The sequence below is a fragment of the Colossoma macropomum genome, unplaced genomic scaffold, assembly GCF_904425465.1.
Source record: "Colossoma macropomum unplaced genomic scaffold, Colossoma_macropomum, whole genome shotgun sequence".
NCBI classification, from domain to species: domain Eukaryota; kingdom Metazoa; phylum Chordata; class Actinopteri; order Characiformes; family Serrasalmidae; genus Colossoma; species Colossoma macropomum.
Window position 1 is genome coordinate 10,378,737 of NW_023494810.1, and position 18,503 is coordinate 10,397,239.

The 18,503-nt window shown below is 38.0% G+C and overlaps 1 protein-coding gene across 2 annotated transcripts in view; it reads right to left on the reverse strand.

Annotated features, from left to right (window-relative positions):
- Positions 1–1,222: 1,222 nt before the first annotated feature.
- The window catches only part of podxl2 (podocalyxin-like 2), a 42,565-nt gene continuing 25,284 nt past the window's right edge, over positions 1,223–18,503 (reverse strand). The window contains exons 5-9 of one of the 2 annotated variants that reach the window (XM_036559853.1): positions 17,611–17,685; positions 8,977–9,133; positions 7,549–7,610; positions 6,633–6,812; positions 1,223–2,981 (exon numbers count right to left, since the gene is read on the reverse strand). In XM_036559853.1, coding sequence (XP_036415746.1) covers positions 2,769–2,981; positions 6,633–6,812; positions 7,549–7,610; positions 8,977–9,133; positions 17,611–17,685 — 687 coding nt within the window. In that variant the 3' untranslated portion in view covers positions 1,223–2,768. The remainder of the gene's footprint in view (positions 2,982–6,632; positions 6,813–7,548; positions 7,611–8,976; positions 9,134–17,610; positions 17,686–18,503) is intronic. The other variant, XM_036559854.1, reaches the window with a different exon arrangement.

The window sequence follows — 18,503 nt, forward strand, 5'->3', positions numbered from 1 at the left end:
TATTTCACCACCACCCTTCAGCCACCCCAAACACACACACACACACACCAGTATACATATTAAATAATTAACAGAAGAATAATCAAATAATAAGTCTACTCACTTACAGGGCCTGGATTCCTTAGCTAGCACTTCACCACAAACCAATTAAGACCTTCCCTTAGTAACAAGCTCACTCATGGCCTGTAGGTGGAGTCATTCAGTTGTATGCAGTTGTCAAAATTATTTTCTCTCTGTTTGATACGTCCTGTAGCACCACTCCCAAGGGCATCCCGACCTCTACGGTTAAGAACCTCTGCTTTCGAGCAGCATTTTCCTGTTTAAAGACAGACTAGGATGATGTATCTTGAAGATCAGTCAGATCAGTTTTAATGCAGTGAGCCAGGATTCCCAGTGGATGCATGTGTTTGCATAATGCATAAAAAAGATACAAAATTGTGAATTCTGTCAAACTGAGGGCTGAGGGATGCACTTTTGCCCTCCAGAATATTACATAATATGACAAAATGACATTAAATGCTTATTCTAGGCCGGAATGCATCTTAAATATTGGTGCTTGTGCGATTCTGCACCTATTGGTAGCTATGCTAATATAGATCAACCATAGCCTACAGTTTTGATTGAGACATTGCAGTAGTGAGCAAACAAGCATATCATTTTAAGATTAATGGGGGCCCATTTTTTTCTTAGTTATGCCACTTAATGGACCAACGATATCGCCTACTGCAAAGAATTTATTTAGTGTCGACTGCTCACTGATACGGCTTGCCTGTTCACTACTGATAGCCCTAAGATTATAATCATTTATGAACATTATGATTCAGAAGTTGAGAAATCCATCCAGATAATTACTCTTGCTGCGTTTGCCAGCTTGGTCTTATGTGTTCATGTGATATCAGAGAGCATACTGGCTGGAGATACGGCACAACCCTGCTGAAAAAAAGAGAACACATTTCTGCACATTTTAATGCACAATTACTGTTGAATTTAACAGAATGGGAAAAAAGTTACACATAAAATGTGGCCTGTGCAAAAGTTTTGGCAGATTGTTTTATGTTTTAATTTTTTCCTATAGGAATTTTTCCTGTGAAACATGTTCATGTATTTTTTACCCAGCAGAACATTTTGCAAACGTTTGCATGCAACTGTATCACCACTGGATGGCGCCACTGCTACATCAACACCCACCCCCCTCTCTGGTCAAACACTTGGCAGCATCAGCTTAACTTCTCAGAACATTTATTTCCTTGCATTTCAAAATGGTCAAACCTAACATTACATTAGATAGTAACACAATGAGGCCGGAGTTTCTCCGTACAAACTTTCCATATAAAGCGGCTGAGAGTTTCTCCATACAAAGCAATTGAGATAAACATCAAAATGAAAAAAAAGTGCAATTTGCAAATAGCTCTCATAACTGTACAGGTACTGTAGGATACAAAAAACTATGCTTATTCTATGATTATCAATATCAGCCTCTTCTATTTTCATTTTTTTTTCAACTGGAACAATGCGTGTATGTAGCATACAGAAAACCGATATACTGAACTATCCAGGTACATCTAGGTTTGTCACAGCTATTAGACGTCTGACCCTAGCCACGGTCACCCCCTGATATGTGCTTAGGGTTTATTACTATAATGACATCATGCACTTAAAATGAGCAGGTTACATAGGAACTGTCACTTGTGATAGATAGCAGATACTGAGACCATCTGGTTTGGTACAAATGAAACTTATGCAGTCGTTGAACAGCAGATATGGCAACTTGACTGTACTGTAAACCACAGGGATATTAATATCTTCACTCAAGTGAATTGACTTCGACTGAACGGCAACATTCTTTGAAGATATACACAAATCAGAGGCAGACGCTCCCTTGTATTAAAGTTGTTTTTTTTTTGCTGTACCTCTGCTTTGTTGAAGCTGAAGCTGGCTTCTTATCTGCCACAATGTAACTGCTGCACTGGAAAATCCCAATAAGAAGCTGCCAAATAAGTGGCCGACTTCAGCCTTGTTCTGCTTTGGCATAACAGTTGAACTGATTGACATTTAGCTGTCTGTTTCACAAACCCAGCCCTCTTCAGTGCAATTCTTCCCTAGCAACACGTACAGCGAATATCTCAGACCCCCTCCCTGGACCGTAAAGCTGAAAACACAGGACGTTGAAGACGGATCATTGTCAGAGCGGCCATTCCAACAAGCAATTAAAGAGCAAGGCAATGTAGGCTTCGAGTCGGCGTTCACCATGTTAAAATACAATGTGCTAATGTGCTGCTTCGAACAGCGTAACTAGATGCATCCATATAACTAAAACGGAGTATGCTCATACTGTAGTTGCTAGTCGTAATACTTTGCTTTAACATTCTACAAAATGCTGCTGAAATATCTCATTTGACATTTGGCAACCCGACTGGCTAATTAATATGCCAATAGCATTCATAGCTCTGGGTTTTGTGCTCCCACCCTAATGCTCATCAATTAGCGCTGTCAAAAGATCAATACGCCCATGTTTTACTGTTGCCTCTATTAAAGAATCAACCCATTCTGTATCGATCTGATTTCTGAAAGCCTGTTGTAACTGTACCCTCGCGGGTACAGATAAATAAAAGACCGTACAAGCCAAACAACATCACTTGAAATATTCAGCAGATGTTTTCTGGAAAAAAAACAACAACAAAAAAAGCTCTGTGCCACAAACGTCCAGGACAGAACGCCTCCTTTTCGTAACAGGTTTTTTCTTTTTCATTCATCTCCAGCCCCCCTTGTTAAAGGTGGGTGTCCTCCTCTTGATTGTCTTCCTCCTCTTTGCCCGGCTTGTTGACCAGAACCTGCCAGCCACTCCCCCCTCCTCCGCCCACCGGCACTCCGTTGGCGCTGTGCTTCTTCTCCTGCATCTCCGATTGGCCGTCGCTCGTCACGTCCAGTGTGGGGTTGTCATGGCAGCCGTTCTCCACAAAATGGAGCTCCTCTCCTCGCGACTTGTGACGCACAGAGAGAGAGAGAGAGAGAGAGAGAGAGAGAGAGAGAGAGAGAGAGAGAGAGAGAGAGAGAGATAGAGTTAGCAGTAAGCAATCAACTCTCAAAGAAAACAAAGGATCACTTCAATTTAGGTGCACAATGTCTTGTGTACCTACAAGGATACAAGCACTTGCTCACTCTCAGGAATAGTCAGACTACCTCCAATGTTAATCAGCCAAGTTTGGTGCCTGAAGTTTTCTGCTTTGCACTGGAGTTACAGTAGCTAACAAGCGAACAGCATTGTTCTAACTGCATGCCTGCCCATCACACTGTTGCCTCAAACTGCACTGAGTTGTTAAGTAATCCCAAATGGACTTGCTTACTGTCAACAAAACCTTGTATCTCCATTCTTGTTGTCACAAGCATCTAAAACGGCAGTTACCCTTTACACTGTATCACAATTTTCTGACGCATGGACCAATAGAAACAGTCCAAAATGACCTAGAATAACATCTTGTTGCTTTAACTTTTAACAAACAATTTGAAGATTTTGAAGGTTTTGTTTCAACAGCGATGTTATGTATATGTTTAATGATTCACTCAACTCACGATTCAGTTTGATTCAGGATACTGGGTTCCTGATTCAGTACTCTTAACATATTATTAAAACTTATTAACAACACTAAAGCTGGGAGGTAGTAAGAGTGCTGGAGCGAGGTGCTGAAACAATGCAGCTGCTTTAGATAAGTATAATCTGTAGTAATCATAAAGATCGTAAGTAATCTTTAGAACCCTAGGCTAATTGTGGGGGGTATTTACATCAGACAGTCACACATGGCAAACATTATTTTCAGGAGACCCCAGGCTACTCAGATATGTCATAATTTGAGATGTGAATGCGAACAGAATTTTGATATTGTTATGAATCAGGCAATTTCTTAATCAAAAACTTGGCACCTCTAGTTTTTTTTTTCTTTCAATCTATAGACTATCAAAAAGTACCAGGATTTTGATGGTGGTCCATTCTGTGGCTTATTACTATGAAACAATATGTGCTTAGTTTAAGCAGTCATTTTTGTTTATTTTCTCTTCTCTTAGGTTTATTAAATGCTAAAACTCTGACAGTCAGCAAGGCAAGCCTTAAAATGTTTTCCTCAGAGCCAGGATAAGTACTTATGAAAAAAAAAAATCTGATTGATCTGGATAGTTACTATCAGCTGTTTATGGTACTTAAAATAAATATAAATCCTAAGATAAATCTGAGTATTACTGATAGGTTTTTATTTTTTTTTATTTATTAGTTTATCATGTTATCTCCTCAATGAAACAGCTGTAGTTAGAGAGGGTAGGTCCTGCTGCTGATATGTGATACAGTATCTGTATCACATTAAACTATTCCAGAGTTCTTTAGTTTCCTTTAGTTTTGCACTGGATCAATTACGCTAATGGTACAAGTCAGCTAATGCTGCGTTTGACTGAAGCTCATGTCTCAGAATTTCTGACCTCAGACTGGGAAAAATCAAAGAAAACTCCTCTTCAACTTGAAATTCCTGTTCAGAAAGTCGGGAAGGTATACTGAACACCAGGTGCAGTGTATGAGGTCATATCAGTATGGTTGCTCACACTGTCAGCAATAATCAAGCACCAGTTTTCTGCTTTTAAATGAGATTAAAGTAGCATAGACGTTTAAATCAATCAACATACAGACACATTAGCTGGTTAAATCAATGACACTGACCTGTTTGCTTTGTTCTGATTAGGTAAACACATCACAAACATTAAAGTTATCACTCTAATTATTAATGTTAGCTCACTTGTAGCTAATACTTGCTTTAATGGGGGTGTCCATGTTTTTTCATACTTTGTAGGTTGAATGTGGAATGGTCGCAAAGGATGTAATTCCAAGCTTTCCCATTTCCAAGGTTGAGAAAAACTTATGGCATGAATAACCTTCCATTACTTGTTAGCTATATTAGCCAGTTAGCTCCAAAGCAAAACTAAAGAGGCAATTTTTTAAAACACGTCTTGGCTGATCACTTACATTAAGGGGGGACTTGGAAAATTGTCTAACTATCCCTTTAACAACTACTTATCGCTGCTGTCGGAACAAAACCTCATATCTCCAAAATGAGAACTTTACAGGAGAATGAAAAAACCTACTTTACTTTTAATGTAAGTCAATGGAACCAGACTTTTTTCCTAGCATTTTTGGACCATTTCTATTGGTTCATTCGCCATGAAATTTACACACAATGTAAAGGGCAATAAACTATTTCAAATTATGTCAAAAACTGAAAAACTACAAAAATGGAGATACAAGGTTTCGTTGCGACAGCAGCGATATGTATATTTCTTCTAGTATGACACTCACAATCCACATTCAGGTAGGAAGCACATGCCTCACATATTTGTTTCAACCAGGCACAGATTTTTAACCATGTAACATATCCAGGGAGGCCTGAATAATTAATGTTTGGAGACGTGTGGTTGTAACAAATATCTGTAAAGGCATGCATTTAAGGGGATCTACCCAGCACTGTGCACTAAACTATGGCTTAATGTTGACTCAGGATGCTAGGGTACCCCTGCTCTAAGCCCTAGACCATCACTGCATGTCAAACCTCTGTCAGATTTGGATTTGAGGTGTATGAGGTGAATGCATAGCAGATCAGATGAATGGCAGGCGGTGGAGGCGCAAACAAAGTGTTGGGCAAAAACACAGCGGAGAATCTCTGCGAGAGACAAAGCATGTAATCACAGCCAATCAAACACAGGATACACAATCCTGGTGTAGATCCACATTTGGATCACAGTGATTGAGGTCCATTCAACCTGCATATAGACTACAGGCCAAAAGTATGGAAGCAAGCAGTTAATAATTTTAAGCTTTCAAAAATATTTTACATCAGTCTGCAAAGATCTAAAACAACGCACCATGTTTAAACATGTTTTTCTTGCTTTTTTATCTTTTTCCTTGAGGTCAGTTTATAATGTAATGCTTTGTGTGGTCCTCGTGACCCAGAAGGATAAGCGATTTAGATGATGTGTGTGTGTGTGTGTTTTGTGTGTATCAAAAACAGTCATAATTAATTTTTACATGACCACTTTCCAACCCCCCATTACCCCTTAGAATTAAACAGGTTGTTTTTGTTACTGTGTCTCTAAGACATATATATGTAAACAAGCCTCTGTTTTGTTGGCTCCCCTGTACTTTGCCTCATTCAAAAAGCTGTCTGGGCTGAAATACTCCATATAATGTCTAAAGGCTAAACATCTGTCATTTTGATTTCATTAACAAGGACACACAGTGTCATTGATGCAAAGCACCAATCTTATAAATAAATAAAAGCTATTTGAGTTCTCATAGCGGCCCCATGTGGTGAACATTCAGCCTGCTCAATGTGAGTGAGTGAGTTAAAATCAAATCCATGAGGTGCTAATACTACTGTGTAAATTGTTTCTTCAGTCACATTGGCACATTCATTGTTTGATATTTTGTATTTAAAATTTCAGATATCCTAAAGAATCATAATCAAATCCTACTCAGGTTGGAAATTTACATCCTTAATCATAACAAAAAAAAAAATTATATTTATTTTTATGAAGTTAGTGTTGCTTCCAAACTTCTGGATAATCATGTAAAACTGATCTTCATGTTGAATAACACTTACCATGTTCTTCATCTTGGGAAGGCGACGCTGCCAGCAGATGTAGATGAGGCCAGACGCAATGATGATTCCGCACACTGAGCCAATGATGACCAGCACCACAAACAGCTTACCGTAGTCACTGCGCGTCTGGCTGGGCCTGGAGTGACAGGTGCTGACACTGGAGAAGTTCTGAATGCCAATCTGAATCAGGCAGAACATTTAAATTCCTATTAAATTCAACTTAAAGTGCCCAATATACTGTAAAACCTGATGTAAAATACTGTAAACATTTGCTGTAAACTCCATATATGCAGACTAAGCTGAAAAGAAAAATCTTTTTGAATTGATCATAGTTGTGATGTAAACACATTTACATATTTCCACCTATTTTCACGTTGAAGTGATGCAGGGTGTTGTTCCTGTGGGTATTGGAGTGGACAGTGATTAAATGTTGTGCTGTTCCTGGCTGTCAGGATGAAAATGGATTATTGCAGTCCCAAAGGAGTGGCTGAAGTAATTTTTTTGATGACTTCAGAAAGTGATGTAACTTATTTCAATTGCAAAGGCAACCAAGCCAGACATCATTTACATATATCAGTCTTAAAAGCAGAGGAACAAAAAAGATAGGGGGGAAAGCGGTAATAAAAAAATTATAACCAATTTTTAGTGCATAAAACCTTATGATGGACTATATAAATATGGAAAAATGTAGAATATAGTTTCTTTTTCCTAATCATAAACCACTTATTCTCCCAGTCACCTGAACACTAAACTTAACCTCAAGCCAAAATCTAAAGTTAACCTTAATCTTAACACTGGTCCTAACCCTAACCCTTTTGAGTTTCCAATAAGTAGTTTGTTAACAGTTTAAACAGATAAGCTATAGGGGGCCCCATTAAAAAGCAGGTGATCAGTGGTGCAGGTGAGATGGTCATACCTCATATAAGCCTCTCCTCATTTCTCCCAACATTGACAGCACATCTTTAGTGGCAATCACACCTAAAAACATGAATAAAACAACATTTAACATGATGTAGTGTAAAAATGTGTATTGATAAAAACTGAAAGATCTCTACATCTCTGATTATGCAGACTAAGGCCGAATCCCATTTTTTTATTTTTACCCCTACCCCTTGTTTTCGAGTGTCACCTTGCCCCTTGGAACTGAGTTACTAGGGGAAGTGGTTGAAATCTTTTCCTATGAAATGGGACCCTCAAATAAAGAACATTACTTCATTAACAGGCTACTAGTGATGCTCTGTAGGCGACCCTGTCAGTCTGCAGTGATAGCAGAGAAGGGTAAAGTTCAGCAACCTCACTGCTGGGCTTTAGTTACATTTAGGGAATCATATGCCTTCAAAGGGGGGATACGACAAATTTTTATTTTCGTCAACCCCTAATTCTTTGGTTATATGAAGCTGAAGTCTATTCGCCAGCTTCTTGTTTGAATTCTCCCATTCCACCTTAAATGGAGCAGCAGTTACCCTTCTGGTGCCTCAGGTATCAGAATTGCTGGACCATTTAGGTGGAATGGGAAATTTAGCTAGCTACTGGGACATCAGCATAATACTAGCGATACTAGACTCCGTTTGGAGAGAGCCTCTGAAAAACCTTTGTTTGGAGGGCCATGTAGCCCTAACACTTCACCCTACCCCTCTATCTAACCAAAACTGGGACACCCTATCCCTAGGCGTGAACATGTAAAACAGAGGGGTAGGGCTAGGTGGTAGGGGTGAAATGGGATTGGCCCTAAGTGAGGTCACACTGGCTTCCTATCAAGTTCTGCACTGTCTACAAGATCTTGGCCATGAGATTTCAATCTGATCTGGTGAAGTGTTACAGTGTGCTCAGACCACTTCACTCAGACAGGCTTGCTGTAAAACTTTTATGATTGCTTACAGCTCAGTTGGTGGAAGATAATTTTCTTACAGCTGCTAAACTCTGGAATAGCTTTCCAGAGAATACTGCGTGCTTGAAAGGTGTTTTAAAATCCGGAATGAAAACTAACATATTAAGAACTAATCTTTGTTTAGGCTTCCAATGTTTCTAGTCTGTTCAGAGCATTGTGGCTCATTTTCCCCAGTTGTTTCATGGTATTTGTTCGTTTCAATTTTTCACTGACTGAGTCACTCTATTGAAGGGCTCACGTGCGAGGAGTGTAGCAAGACACTTTTCAATCTAGCAGCTCAACACAGAGTCTCACTCAGACAGAGCCAACAGTGTCCTAGTTAATCTGACAGCAGAGTTATGGAGGAAATTTCTTTGAGGCTGCAGTATAGAATTCCATTGCCTTCAACAGTACAGTCTATGGCTACTCTGTTCTACCTGTCAAAATAAGCTGAGACTGTATGTATGTATGTGTTACCCTGCTCGCTGGCTAGAGTCATGAGCAGCTGGCGCTCCTGTCTGCTGGGCTTGCTGAGCGAGATGAGCCACGAGCCTTGAGGACTGTTCATCTTCCTGGAAAAAGCACTCTCCAGCATCTCCAGCAGCCTGTCACCACTCTCCATACGGAACTCCTCCTGTAACCCACGCAGATGCATCAGTACCATAGTACCTCCCTCACAGGACAGAGCTACATTTAATCTACACTATTAACTGCTCCCAGTTCAGTTCATTTAGCAACATTATCAGCCAATTATCAACCCATTTTCAGCTGTGAAAGCCTTGTGAAAACCCATGAGGCCAATGTCTACAAGACAAGAGGATCTTTCACAATGTGTAGAAAGTCATGTTAAGAATAGGATACATATAATAGACCTAGTTTAACACCCCACTATGATCCTGTTTAGGTTAATATTAAAAACACAGCTGAATGGTTGCTAAATTATGGGATTTTGTTCTGAATGTGGTGCCAAATTTATGCAACAAAACCTTTGTAAAGCAGCCCAACCTCTGTCCGTTGAATTATGATTATCTTCTCAATCTTTCTCTCAGTCAGTGGAGGGTTTTATATATAAAAGCTTCAACAGCTGCCAAAAAAACATCCTTAAATGGTGGTTTGAGTTCCTTAAAAGGAGGAGTTTAAATACACTGTATTATTAGATTAGAGCATTCAACGACTAGGAACAATAAAGCCAATCCCAATTTTTGATAGGCTTTCAGCTTTAAACCTTTGATAAAATTTGATAAGATAGTGTAATTTAAGTTATACAGATGTGGCATGTTTTAATGCTTGTGGGGGATCGGGACGCTTTAGACGCTACCATTATCTGTACTATTGTTATTGTTATTATTATTATTTAACTAGCTTTTTTTCCCTTTGTTTCTACTGGAATATTACTATTACTTTTATTTTCTTGTTAGTTTTTATTGTTTTTTTTGTCTTTTTAATTTATACTTTTATCTTGTGCTTTTTAATTGTAATAATTAATATATCATCTTTTCTGCTATTTATTATTTATTTTATTTTTGACGATCTTTTTTCTGTTCTTCCTCTGTTGTTTTTACTTTGTATTGTGAAGCACTTTGACCTGCATTTTTAATGTATGAAAGGTGCTATATAAATAAACATTATTATTATTATTATTATTATTATTATTATTATTATGGTGTTGTCTACTATGTTAGGAAGGTATGGATCATTTGATCCTGTACCTACCCTTCTCATTTCAGATAGATATAGTTTGGTACTAAATGCTAAATGCTAAAAAAAAAACAAATAAAAACTTCTGATCACAATTACAGCCAAACGCAAATGTTTATGTGCACCTGGTCAAATTACATGCTTTGTTGCTTTTCTAAGTATTAATATATTCACACATCCTACATACAGTGTGTTTTTATATTTTGTTGTTCTCTAGGTTTTTTTTAACATGTTAAACTCAACAAATAAATTCTAACGCTGGGTTGACGAATCAGACACTCGTGGATGAAAGATAAACTGTTAATTAAAAGGAGAATGAACTGAAGTAACAGGGTTAACACCAAGACAATAACAGATAAACAAGTGAGGGTCGTAACCAAACAAGCAAACATACACAGGTAGACTAAGCCGAAAGGACAAATCTGAGAATCAGCAACAAGACAACAAAGCACGGTCAGGAATGGGACAGCTATCAAACAAGGGACAGCTATCAAACAAAGAACAGCTCAGTACACACTGACAGACCAGGGCCAATACTTCACAAAGACATGGCACAGACAGGCTTATATACAACGAAACACAGGTGATGGTAATCAATATTCAGGTGACTGGGATCTCCTGGGTGGCTTGTGATTGGCTGATGGAGTCATGTGACAAACTGAGGGATTCCCTAACACAATGAGAGTCCAAATGAGAACCATGAATCACTGTGTGCACTAAAGTTTGCAGAAAAAAAATGCCATATTCAACTGTGTTTCCTGTAGAGGACGAAACTATTTCCACTTTAGAAAATTAACAAAACATTTAATTTGGCCAGGGGCGACTTTATCATCTACCATGAACAAAAGGAATTAGTAAATTTAAAAATGGGAATTTGAAGAGCAACTATATAATCAGCTCAAATCCACAAACCGGTGCTGCATATAAACTGCAAAACGTTTCTTCTCTGATCACCTAAAATAATCTATTGTACTTCCTAAAATTGTGGCTTCTGTAATATCATCATTTTTCTCGCGCTCTTGACGTTGGCAATGACACAGCGGCTTGAGAACAACGGCACTTTTCCCATCAACGCTTTTCCTGGTAACGGTGCTGTTTGCTTTGAAGTGGGATAATTGGAGTCGGGCCACCGGCTGAAACTAATTACACCTACAGCCACAGTGTTATAGTCATGCAAATATGGACTTTCATTTGGTTTGTTGTTACAAAACCTGATGTACTGGGATCAGCTCACATGCTTCGTTCATTTGATGTAATAGAAAATCAATTAGATTAACCCAGGTGATCCTTCAGGACAGTAGGATATGTTCAAAACCTTTTTGTATTATGACCCAAAAAGGTGGGCTACTATACTGCGAAGCATCTGCTACAGCCCCCCAGCACTGTGGAACAGTGGGACTGCATTCTCTGGAGTGATGGAGCTCCATCCAGTACCTTTGGGTTGAGCTGGAGCAATCCAGGAATAAGCATCCAACATCAGTACCTGACCTCACTAATGTTTCGTGCCTCAACGCAATCAAATCCTCATAGCAATGTTCCAATATCTAGTGTAAAGCCTTCCCAGAAGAGTAGATCTTGTTACTGCTGCAAGCTCTCTATTAATACCTTTGCTTTCAGAAGAAATGATGGTTGGGCATATAATTTACCTAGAAGTGGTTCTTCATAATAGACTGGGTTTTACTTTGAAGACTATGCATTTAATAAATGCAGCAGCGCGTCCAGCAGCTCGGATGACTCAGAAGCTTTGTTATAAGCCAGCATACATTAGAGTTTGTTTATCAGACTCTGGTTGAAAGTGTGCTGCTCTTTAACATTACAGTGAAAAAACAACACTTTGAATTTACTTGATTCAAAGATGTACATCATTTTTACATGAATTACATACATTCCATCAACACTACTACTGTGTTCACATACTCTGAGCAATAACAGTATTAGTGTAACATATGTTATACATGTGAGACTACATAACAAGCAAGCACACCATTGTTTCACTGTGCTGCTTGCTAGGAGAACCTGAAGAGTAAATATAGAATTAGAGTAGTTACCATAGCCAGTAAGACTGTGCAGACCAAAGAGCCAACTAGGAGCTTTTAAATGAGCAATTACTCTGCAGAAATCCCCTACAGACATCTGATATATGGCAATATATGGATTTCAAGTGTATGACATACATTAGCATATATGGATTTCCCTTATTTCCAGCTTATATTTGTCACATATGGCCACATATGTGACATACATGCTAACCTTTTTTTAAATATGGAACATATTTCAACTATTTATCAGCTTAGTCAAACATAGATGTGTAACACATACACTGAGCAGGCATAACATTATGACCGCCTCCTTGTTTCTACGCTCATTGTCCATTTTATCAGCTCCACTTACTATATAGGTGCACTTTGTAGTTCTACAATTACAGACTGTAGTCCATCTGTTTCTCTGCATACTTTGTTAGCCCCCTTTACCCTGTTCTTCAGTGGTCAGGACCCCCATGGACCCTCACAGAGCAGGTACTATTTGGGTGGTGGATCATTCTCAGCACCGCAGTAACACTGACGTGGTGGTGGTGTGTTAGTGTGTGTTGTGCTGGTACAAGTGGATCATACACAGCAGTGCTGCTGGAGTTTTTAAACACTGCACAACGCTGCACAGTTTGTGTTGGTCATCCTCTAGTCCTTCATCAGTGGTCACAGGACGCTGCCTGCAGGACGCTGTTGGCTGGATATTTTTGGTTGGTGGACTATTCTCAGTCCAGTAGTGACACTGAGGTGTTTAAAAACTCCAGCAGCACTGCTGTCTATTTTGATAAAGTGGCTAACATCTCTGGGATTTTTGCTAGCTTTGACAGAACAAGTGTTTCTGCTCATTTTCAGATTTCAGACAGAAAAATACCTTTTTTTCTGATTCTACACACAATTCTGTGTAAATGTGGACATTTTTACACTATATTATTTCATGTCAGCACAGCTAGTGTCAAGCAGCCTGAAAATGAACTATAACTTAAACTGTTGGTTTCTATTTGGGTTTTGGATGTGCACACTTAGATAACTGAAGCAGACTGAACACTTAAAAACGCTACAAATCTGTCTTTTTTTACATCAATTTATTTGATTCATTTCTTAAATATCCTGTTTCACTTAGTCTTGTTATGATATATGTCATTGATGTAGTTGCTTTTATGATAATGTGAAGCCAATCTTACAATGTTTCTTACTTGTGTTTCCTTTTTTGTCAAGATCATTGCCTTTTATAAGTGGCAAATGAGTCACAGGCAAATTTCCACATTGTGTGGATAGTAACACAATATTCTACTCTTTTCTATTCTATTCTATGAAGCATCTATTCATGTGTATTTTTATGAATATGGGCAAGGATGGAAAGAGCTGATCAGAGCAGTGCAGGCATTGGCTAAACTCACAAAACCAGCCCATGAGGTTTTCTGTGATGGATTTTCAAAAACTGGACACGCGCATGTCCTCCACTTGTCCTTGTGTTACAGCAGAAGCCCACTTTGGGGACCACCCACACCATCAACTGATGATTCATTCGGTCAGACAGGAGGAGCAGGGCCAGAGTCTAAGAGAGACCTCGTTTAGAGACTCAGTGACCATTCGATTCAGAACCTAAATTGGATAATTTACTGACATTACTGGCCAATTATCAACCCATTTTAAGCTTCAAAGCTTTCTAGACAACTAACGACTATTTGATAGAGTTATCTCTACTTTAACATAATTTATAAATATCATCATTAAATCCATGTAATATTACATTATTCAACCAGTTTTGCTACCATTTAGGGGTGAGCATTTTAACCAATTTTGTTATTAGAATGCTCACATTTCTAAGTATCCCAACAAAAAATGATTTTATATGAATAAAACACAGAAACAATGACCTGCAATGTGATAAATTGGAGCCGCACAAACTTAGACTGTACAAATTTGTAATCTTTTATCTGGTACACCACATGGTATCTGGTGCTCTCCTGATAGTTTCTGGTGCTCACCACAGAGTATTGGGAGCTCACTTTGTAGTATCTGGTGCTCACCACATAGTATCTGGTGCTCACCTGATAGTGTAGGGTGCTCATCACATGGTATCTGGTGCTCACCTGATAGTATCGGGTGCTCACCACATAGTATTGGGTGCTCACTTTATAGTATCGGGTGCTCACCACATAGTATTGGGTGCTCACCTGATAGTATCTGGTGCACACCAGATTTTTACCCAAGAGAAAAAAAAAACACCACGTCCCTTCAGGGGGACTGTATTCCAAGTTCAGTCTTAAAAGTTGTTTGCATTTTCTGCTTCTCACAATCAAAGTAATTCAATCACATTTAGCGAAGTTCTGGACAGTGTGGCGGTCAGTACATTGCTCTTTTGCACAGTACTGTTCATTCCTAGCATGTATTCGACTCTGTTAAAAGCAGGCGAGAGCTAGAAGAGCCCGTTTCCCATTCTGTATTCCTCTCAGCCCTCTTTGTCTCTGGTGATCATTCTCTGTGCAGAATTTGTTTGCTAATACAAATACCAACTATAATCTGCGGACCCTCCCCAGCTTGGCACACACTGTCAATTTGTCACGCAGCTGTTGGCACGCGAGCCGTAGAAGGTCAGACTGATTATAATTGCGTGGCTTTGAGAGGTTGCCATGGTGACAAACGGCTGCCTCTCGGGAGGGAGAAGTTTTCGGTGAGAGGGTGAGGTGGTGTGTGTGTGTATGTGTGTGTTTTGTGGGCAGCCTGCTGCAGTGGCATCGACAGAGAATGTGATTAAGCAGAATCTGTGCTAATGTACTGCTGGCACTGCCACCACTGCTATTGCAGACAAAGAGCACAGCAGAGACTACATACATACATACATATATATATATATATATATATATGTGTATATATATATATATATATATATATATGTATGTGTATATATATATATATATATATACATATATACTATATATATACATATATATATATATATGTGTAGTTTCTGCTGTGCTCTTTGTCTGCAATAGCAGTGGTGGCAGTATATATATATATATATATGTATGTATGTATAACGAGCAAAGATCTCATATGCACTCAGACTGCTGTGTCTAACAAAGGTATCATTTGTTTAATATTTTCAGCCTTGCAAACAGTGCAGTCAGCGTTTCGGTGGAGACACTCTTATTCCCACAGGCTTTCTTCATTGTACAGCAGGTACACTCCCAAAAATATGAGTACTAGACAATGCTCCAGTCCAGCCAAATTGGTCGAGGGGAAAGAAATGCAAACATCTTGCGTACTTTAAGCACAAAACTGTCCAGCTCATCTAAAACCTTGGTGAAGATTTTAAAGCAGTGCTGTGGCCTTTAACCCATCAAAGCACAGGTATTACTGCTGTTTTACTATTCATTCAATTTGTGCAGTTTTAGCTGTCCAACTTTTCAGAACAATGTTCTGGCCGTAACATTTCCTTACTACAACACAGGACAAGTTGAGGTAAAGACATTTTTCACTGTTTTTGAGTACAGTTGACAAACAGCTTTATCTTTGACAGAAAACATCTAATATATTAACTAGTCTAATATATTATTTAACACCAACATGACATTTTCTAAAAGTCACATTTATAATAGTACACATTTATACTATCATAATAGTTATAAACACTATGATAAGAACATGCAGAGAATACAGAAGACAAAAAGATGATATTTACTTTGCTTTTCATGTTAAAATATATTTTTAACAATATATTTTACCATATCATTTGATTTTGATCATTATTATATGTATTTCTTACTGAGTGCATTTATATGCACTCAATAACCCGATCATAATCTGATTTCTGCAGTTATCCGATTATTCAAGTGGTCATGTAAACAGCATACTCCAATTTCTTACTCGATTTCTTTCCAGTTTCTCAGTCTGTGTGCGAAAACTGACAGCGGTACCGTTATATATGTTCTTATCGCTGTGCAACACAACGATAAGAACATGCAGAGAATACTGAAGATAAAAAGATGTGCTTTGTTTTTCTGTACGTTCAGAGGTTTTCCATGCTTTCTGAGTCATTTTTGTTTCAATAAAAAAGCAAGTCAAAAAGTAACAACTTTTTTTTTTTACTATTTTAGGTCATTTGGTCAGTGTCACAGTAGGTACATATAAATGTGGAACAGCTATATTTAGAGAAATAACTGATATTAATGATTGACTGTATTTATTTTAAAGCTTCTGATGTAACATTTAAACAGCTCCTTTTCAATTAACACAATGTAGTTTTATAATTCAGCTAATTTTATGCACTGAAAGTGTAAATCGCAGGTCTGGGACACTAATAAAATTGATATTCTGACCCAAAATATGTTTCATAAGCTACATTATTTCAGTACATTTAGTAACCAATTAATGTGTGAAAATGTTATATGACACTACAAAACTGCTCCCTGTGATTTATACTGAAAATGTCAACTTCTATCCAAAAATTCACTGCCAAGATCTAAAAATGCTTGCAGTTGCAGAAACAACAAATTACATACAGATATGTGTGTTTCTGAATATTTTTGACATGAGTCAATGAACAGTTAACTGCAGGAAAAAAAAAAACAAAGGCAAAAAAATAATGGCCAAAGTTAATGGCTTATCTTTTTAGTTAAACACTACACACTTAAAAAAAGAGGGTTCTTCAGTAAAGACAATAAGTCTATATAGAAACATGAACACTCAAAGAGCCGTTTGCATAATCAAAGGGTTCTTTGCATCATGAAAGTTCTTCAGATTGATGGAGAATGTGTGGTATATGGCTCTATATAGAGCCTTTTTGAAAAGGGTTCAATGTAGCACCAAAAAGGGTTCTTCTGTTACACTCTGTGCTGACAGGTTTGGGTCTGCGCTTATGACTTTTTTCTCTTTTTTCAACTTCAATAAATGAAAAAACATGGCAAAAAAATAAAAGATGACTTTCTTTCTGCAAAACTAGACTGTACATACAACAATACGTTTTCTTCATACTCAAATCATAATAAAAGGTCTTCTCTTCAGCTTACAAACAAAAATGTGGTACAGGTTGAAAACAGAATCTGCACTTTCTGTCTGTATTAATGAGCTACGGCTGAAAAATACCTGATTGAATTGCACTATTCTTTCATCCCCAGCGATAAGTGTTAATTTGCACATGGCAAGAAGCTTTTAACCCCGAAACGCAGATGTGGGACTGCTCTCTTCACAGCTATACAATCCTTTTACAAAGGCAGCCATTAAAAACTTCTATCAAATGTTATCTTACATTTTTTGTGAAATGAACCAAATACACAACCCAAGACTTAAATACATTAAACATTTTCAAGTAGAACTGGAATAAATCACTGTGCTATAGATAAAAAGCCAATATCAAACGTAAAAGAACAAGGCAGGAACTTACGCAGTCGTAGTTATCCGACATGTTGAGGATGACGTAGCCTTTTCCAGCCAGATCGCTCCAGTCCACACAAATCACCTTGGTAGGAACAGCAGAAACAAAAACACACAAAAAAATGAAAAGTGACAAGATATGTAGACTTCTGTTAGAAGAACCATCAGCGAAAGTGATATCTTCCTGTTTCAGCTAACATTAGTTACATAAAATGATGATTAATTAAACCTAATTAGCACCATTCATTACCGGCAGGCGGATCAATCAAGAGATTAAGGCGTCAAAGAAGCAGAGCTTCAGCAAATCTAGCCTCATTAAACCCATTCTGCTGATGAAAAAAAGGAAGCTTGTTCATTTCTTTCATTGTTTCTTTTCTTTGACATATCTTGATTAGGTCTGCCTGGCCTCATAAGTTATTAACAGATGAGGATTCTGGATTTCGTTCGAGTGTTTCTCCTTGAGCGTGAGCTGCATTTGAAAACGTCTGATGTGCAAGGCCTGCTTGAGCTGCACTGACAAGTTCAGGACATTCCTCATTTGAAAAGGACTAGTATTTTGTGTGAAACAACATGAATGTTGTGAAGGGGACGTCGTAGAGCCAAACATTTTTAACAATATATTTTACCATATCATTTGATTTTGATCATTATTATTTGTGTTTCTTACTGAGTGCGTTTATATGCACTCAATAATACGATCACTATTGGATTTCTGCAGTTTATCTGATTATTCAAATGGTCATTTAAACAGCATACTCCGATTTCTTACATCGCAGTAAGATCTAGAAATCTGAATGAGAAATCTGATAAAGAAACCAAATACAAGCTTAAAGAAATGAAGGATTTAAATATTCATCATCTTTCAGATGATGTATGTTCATAGGTAAAGAGGCACGATGTTTT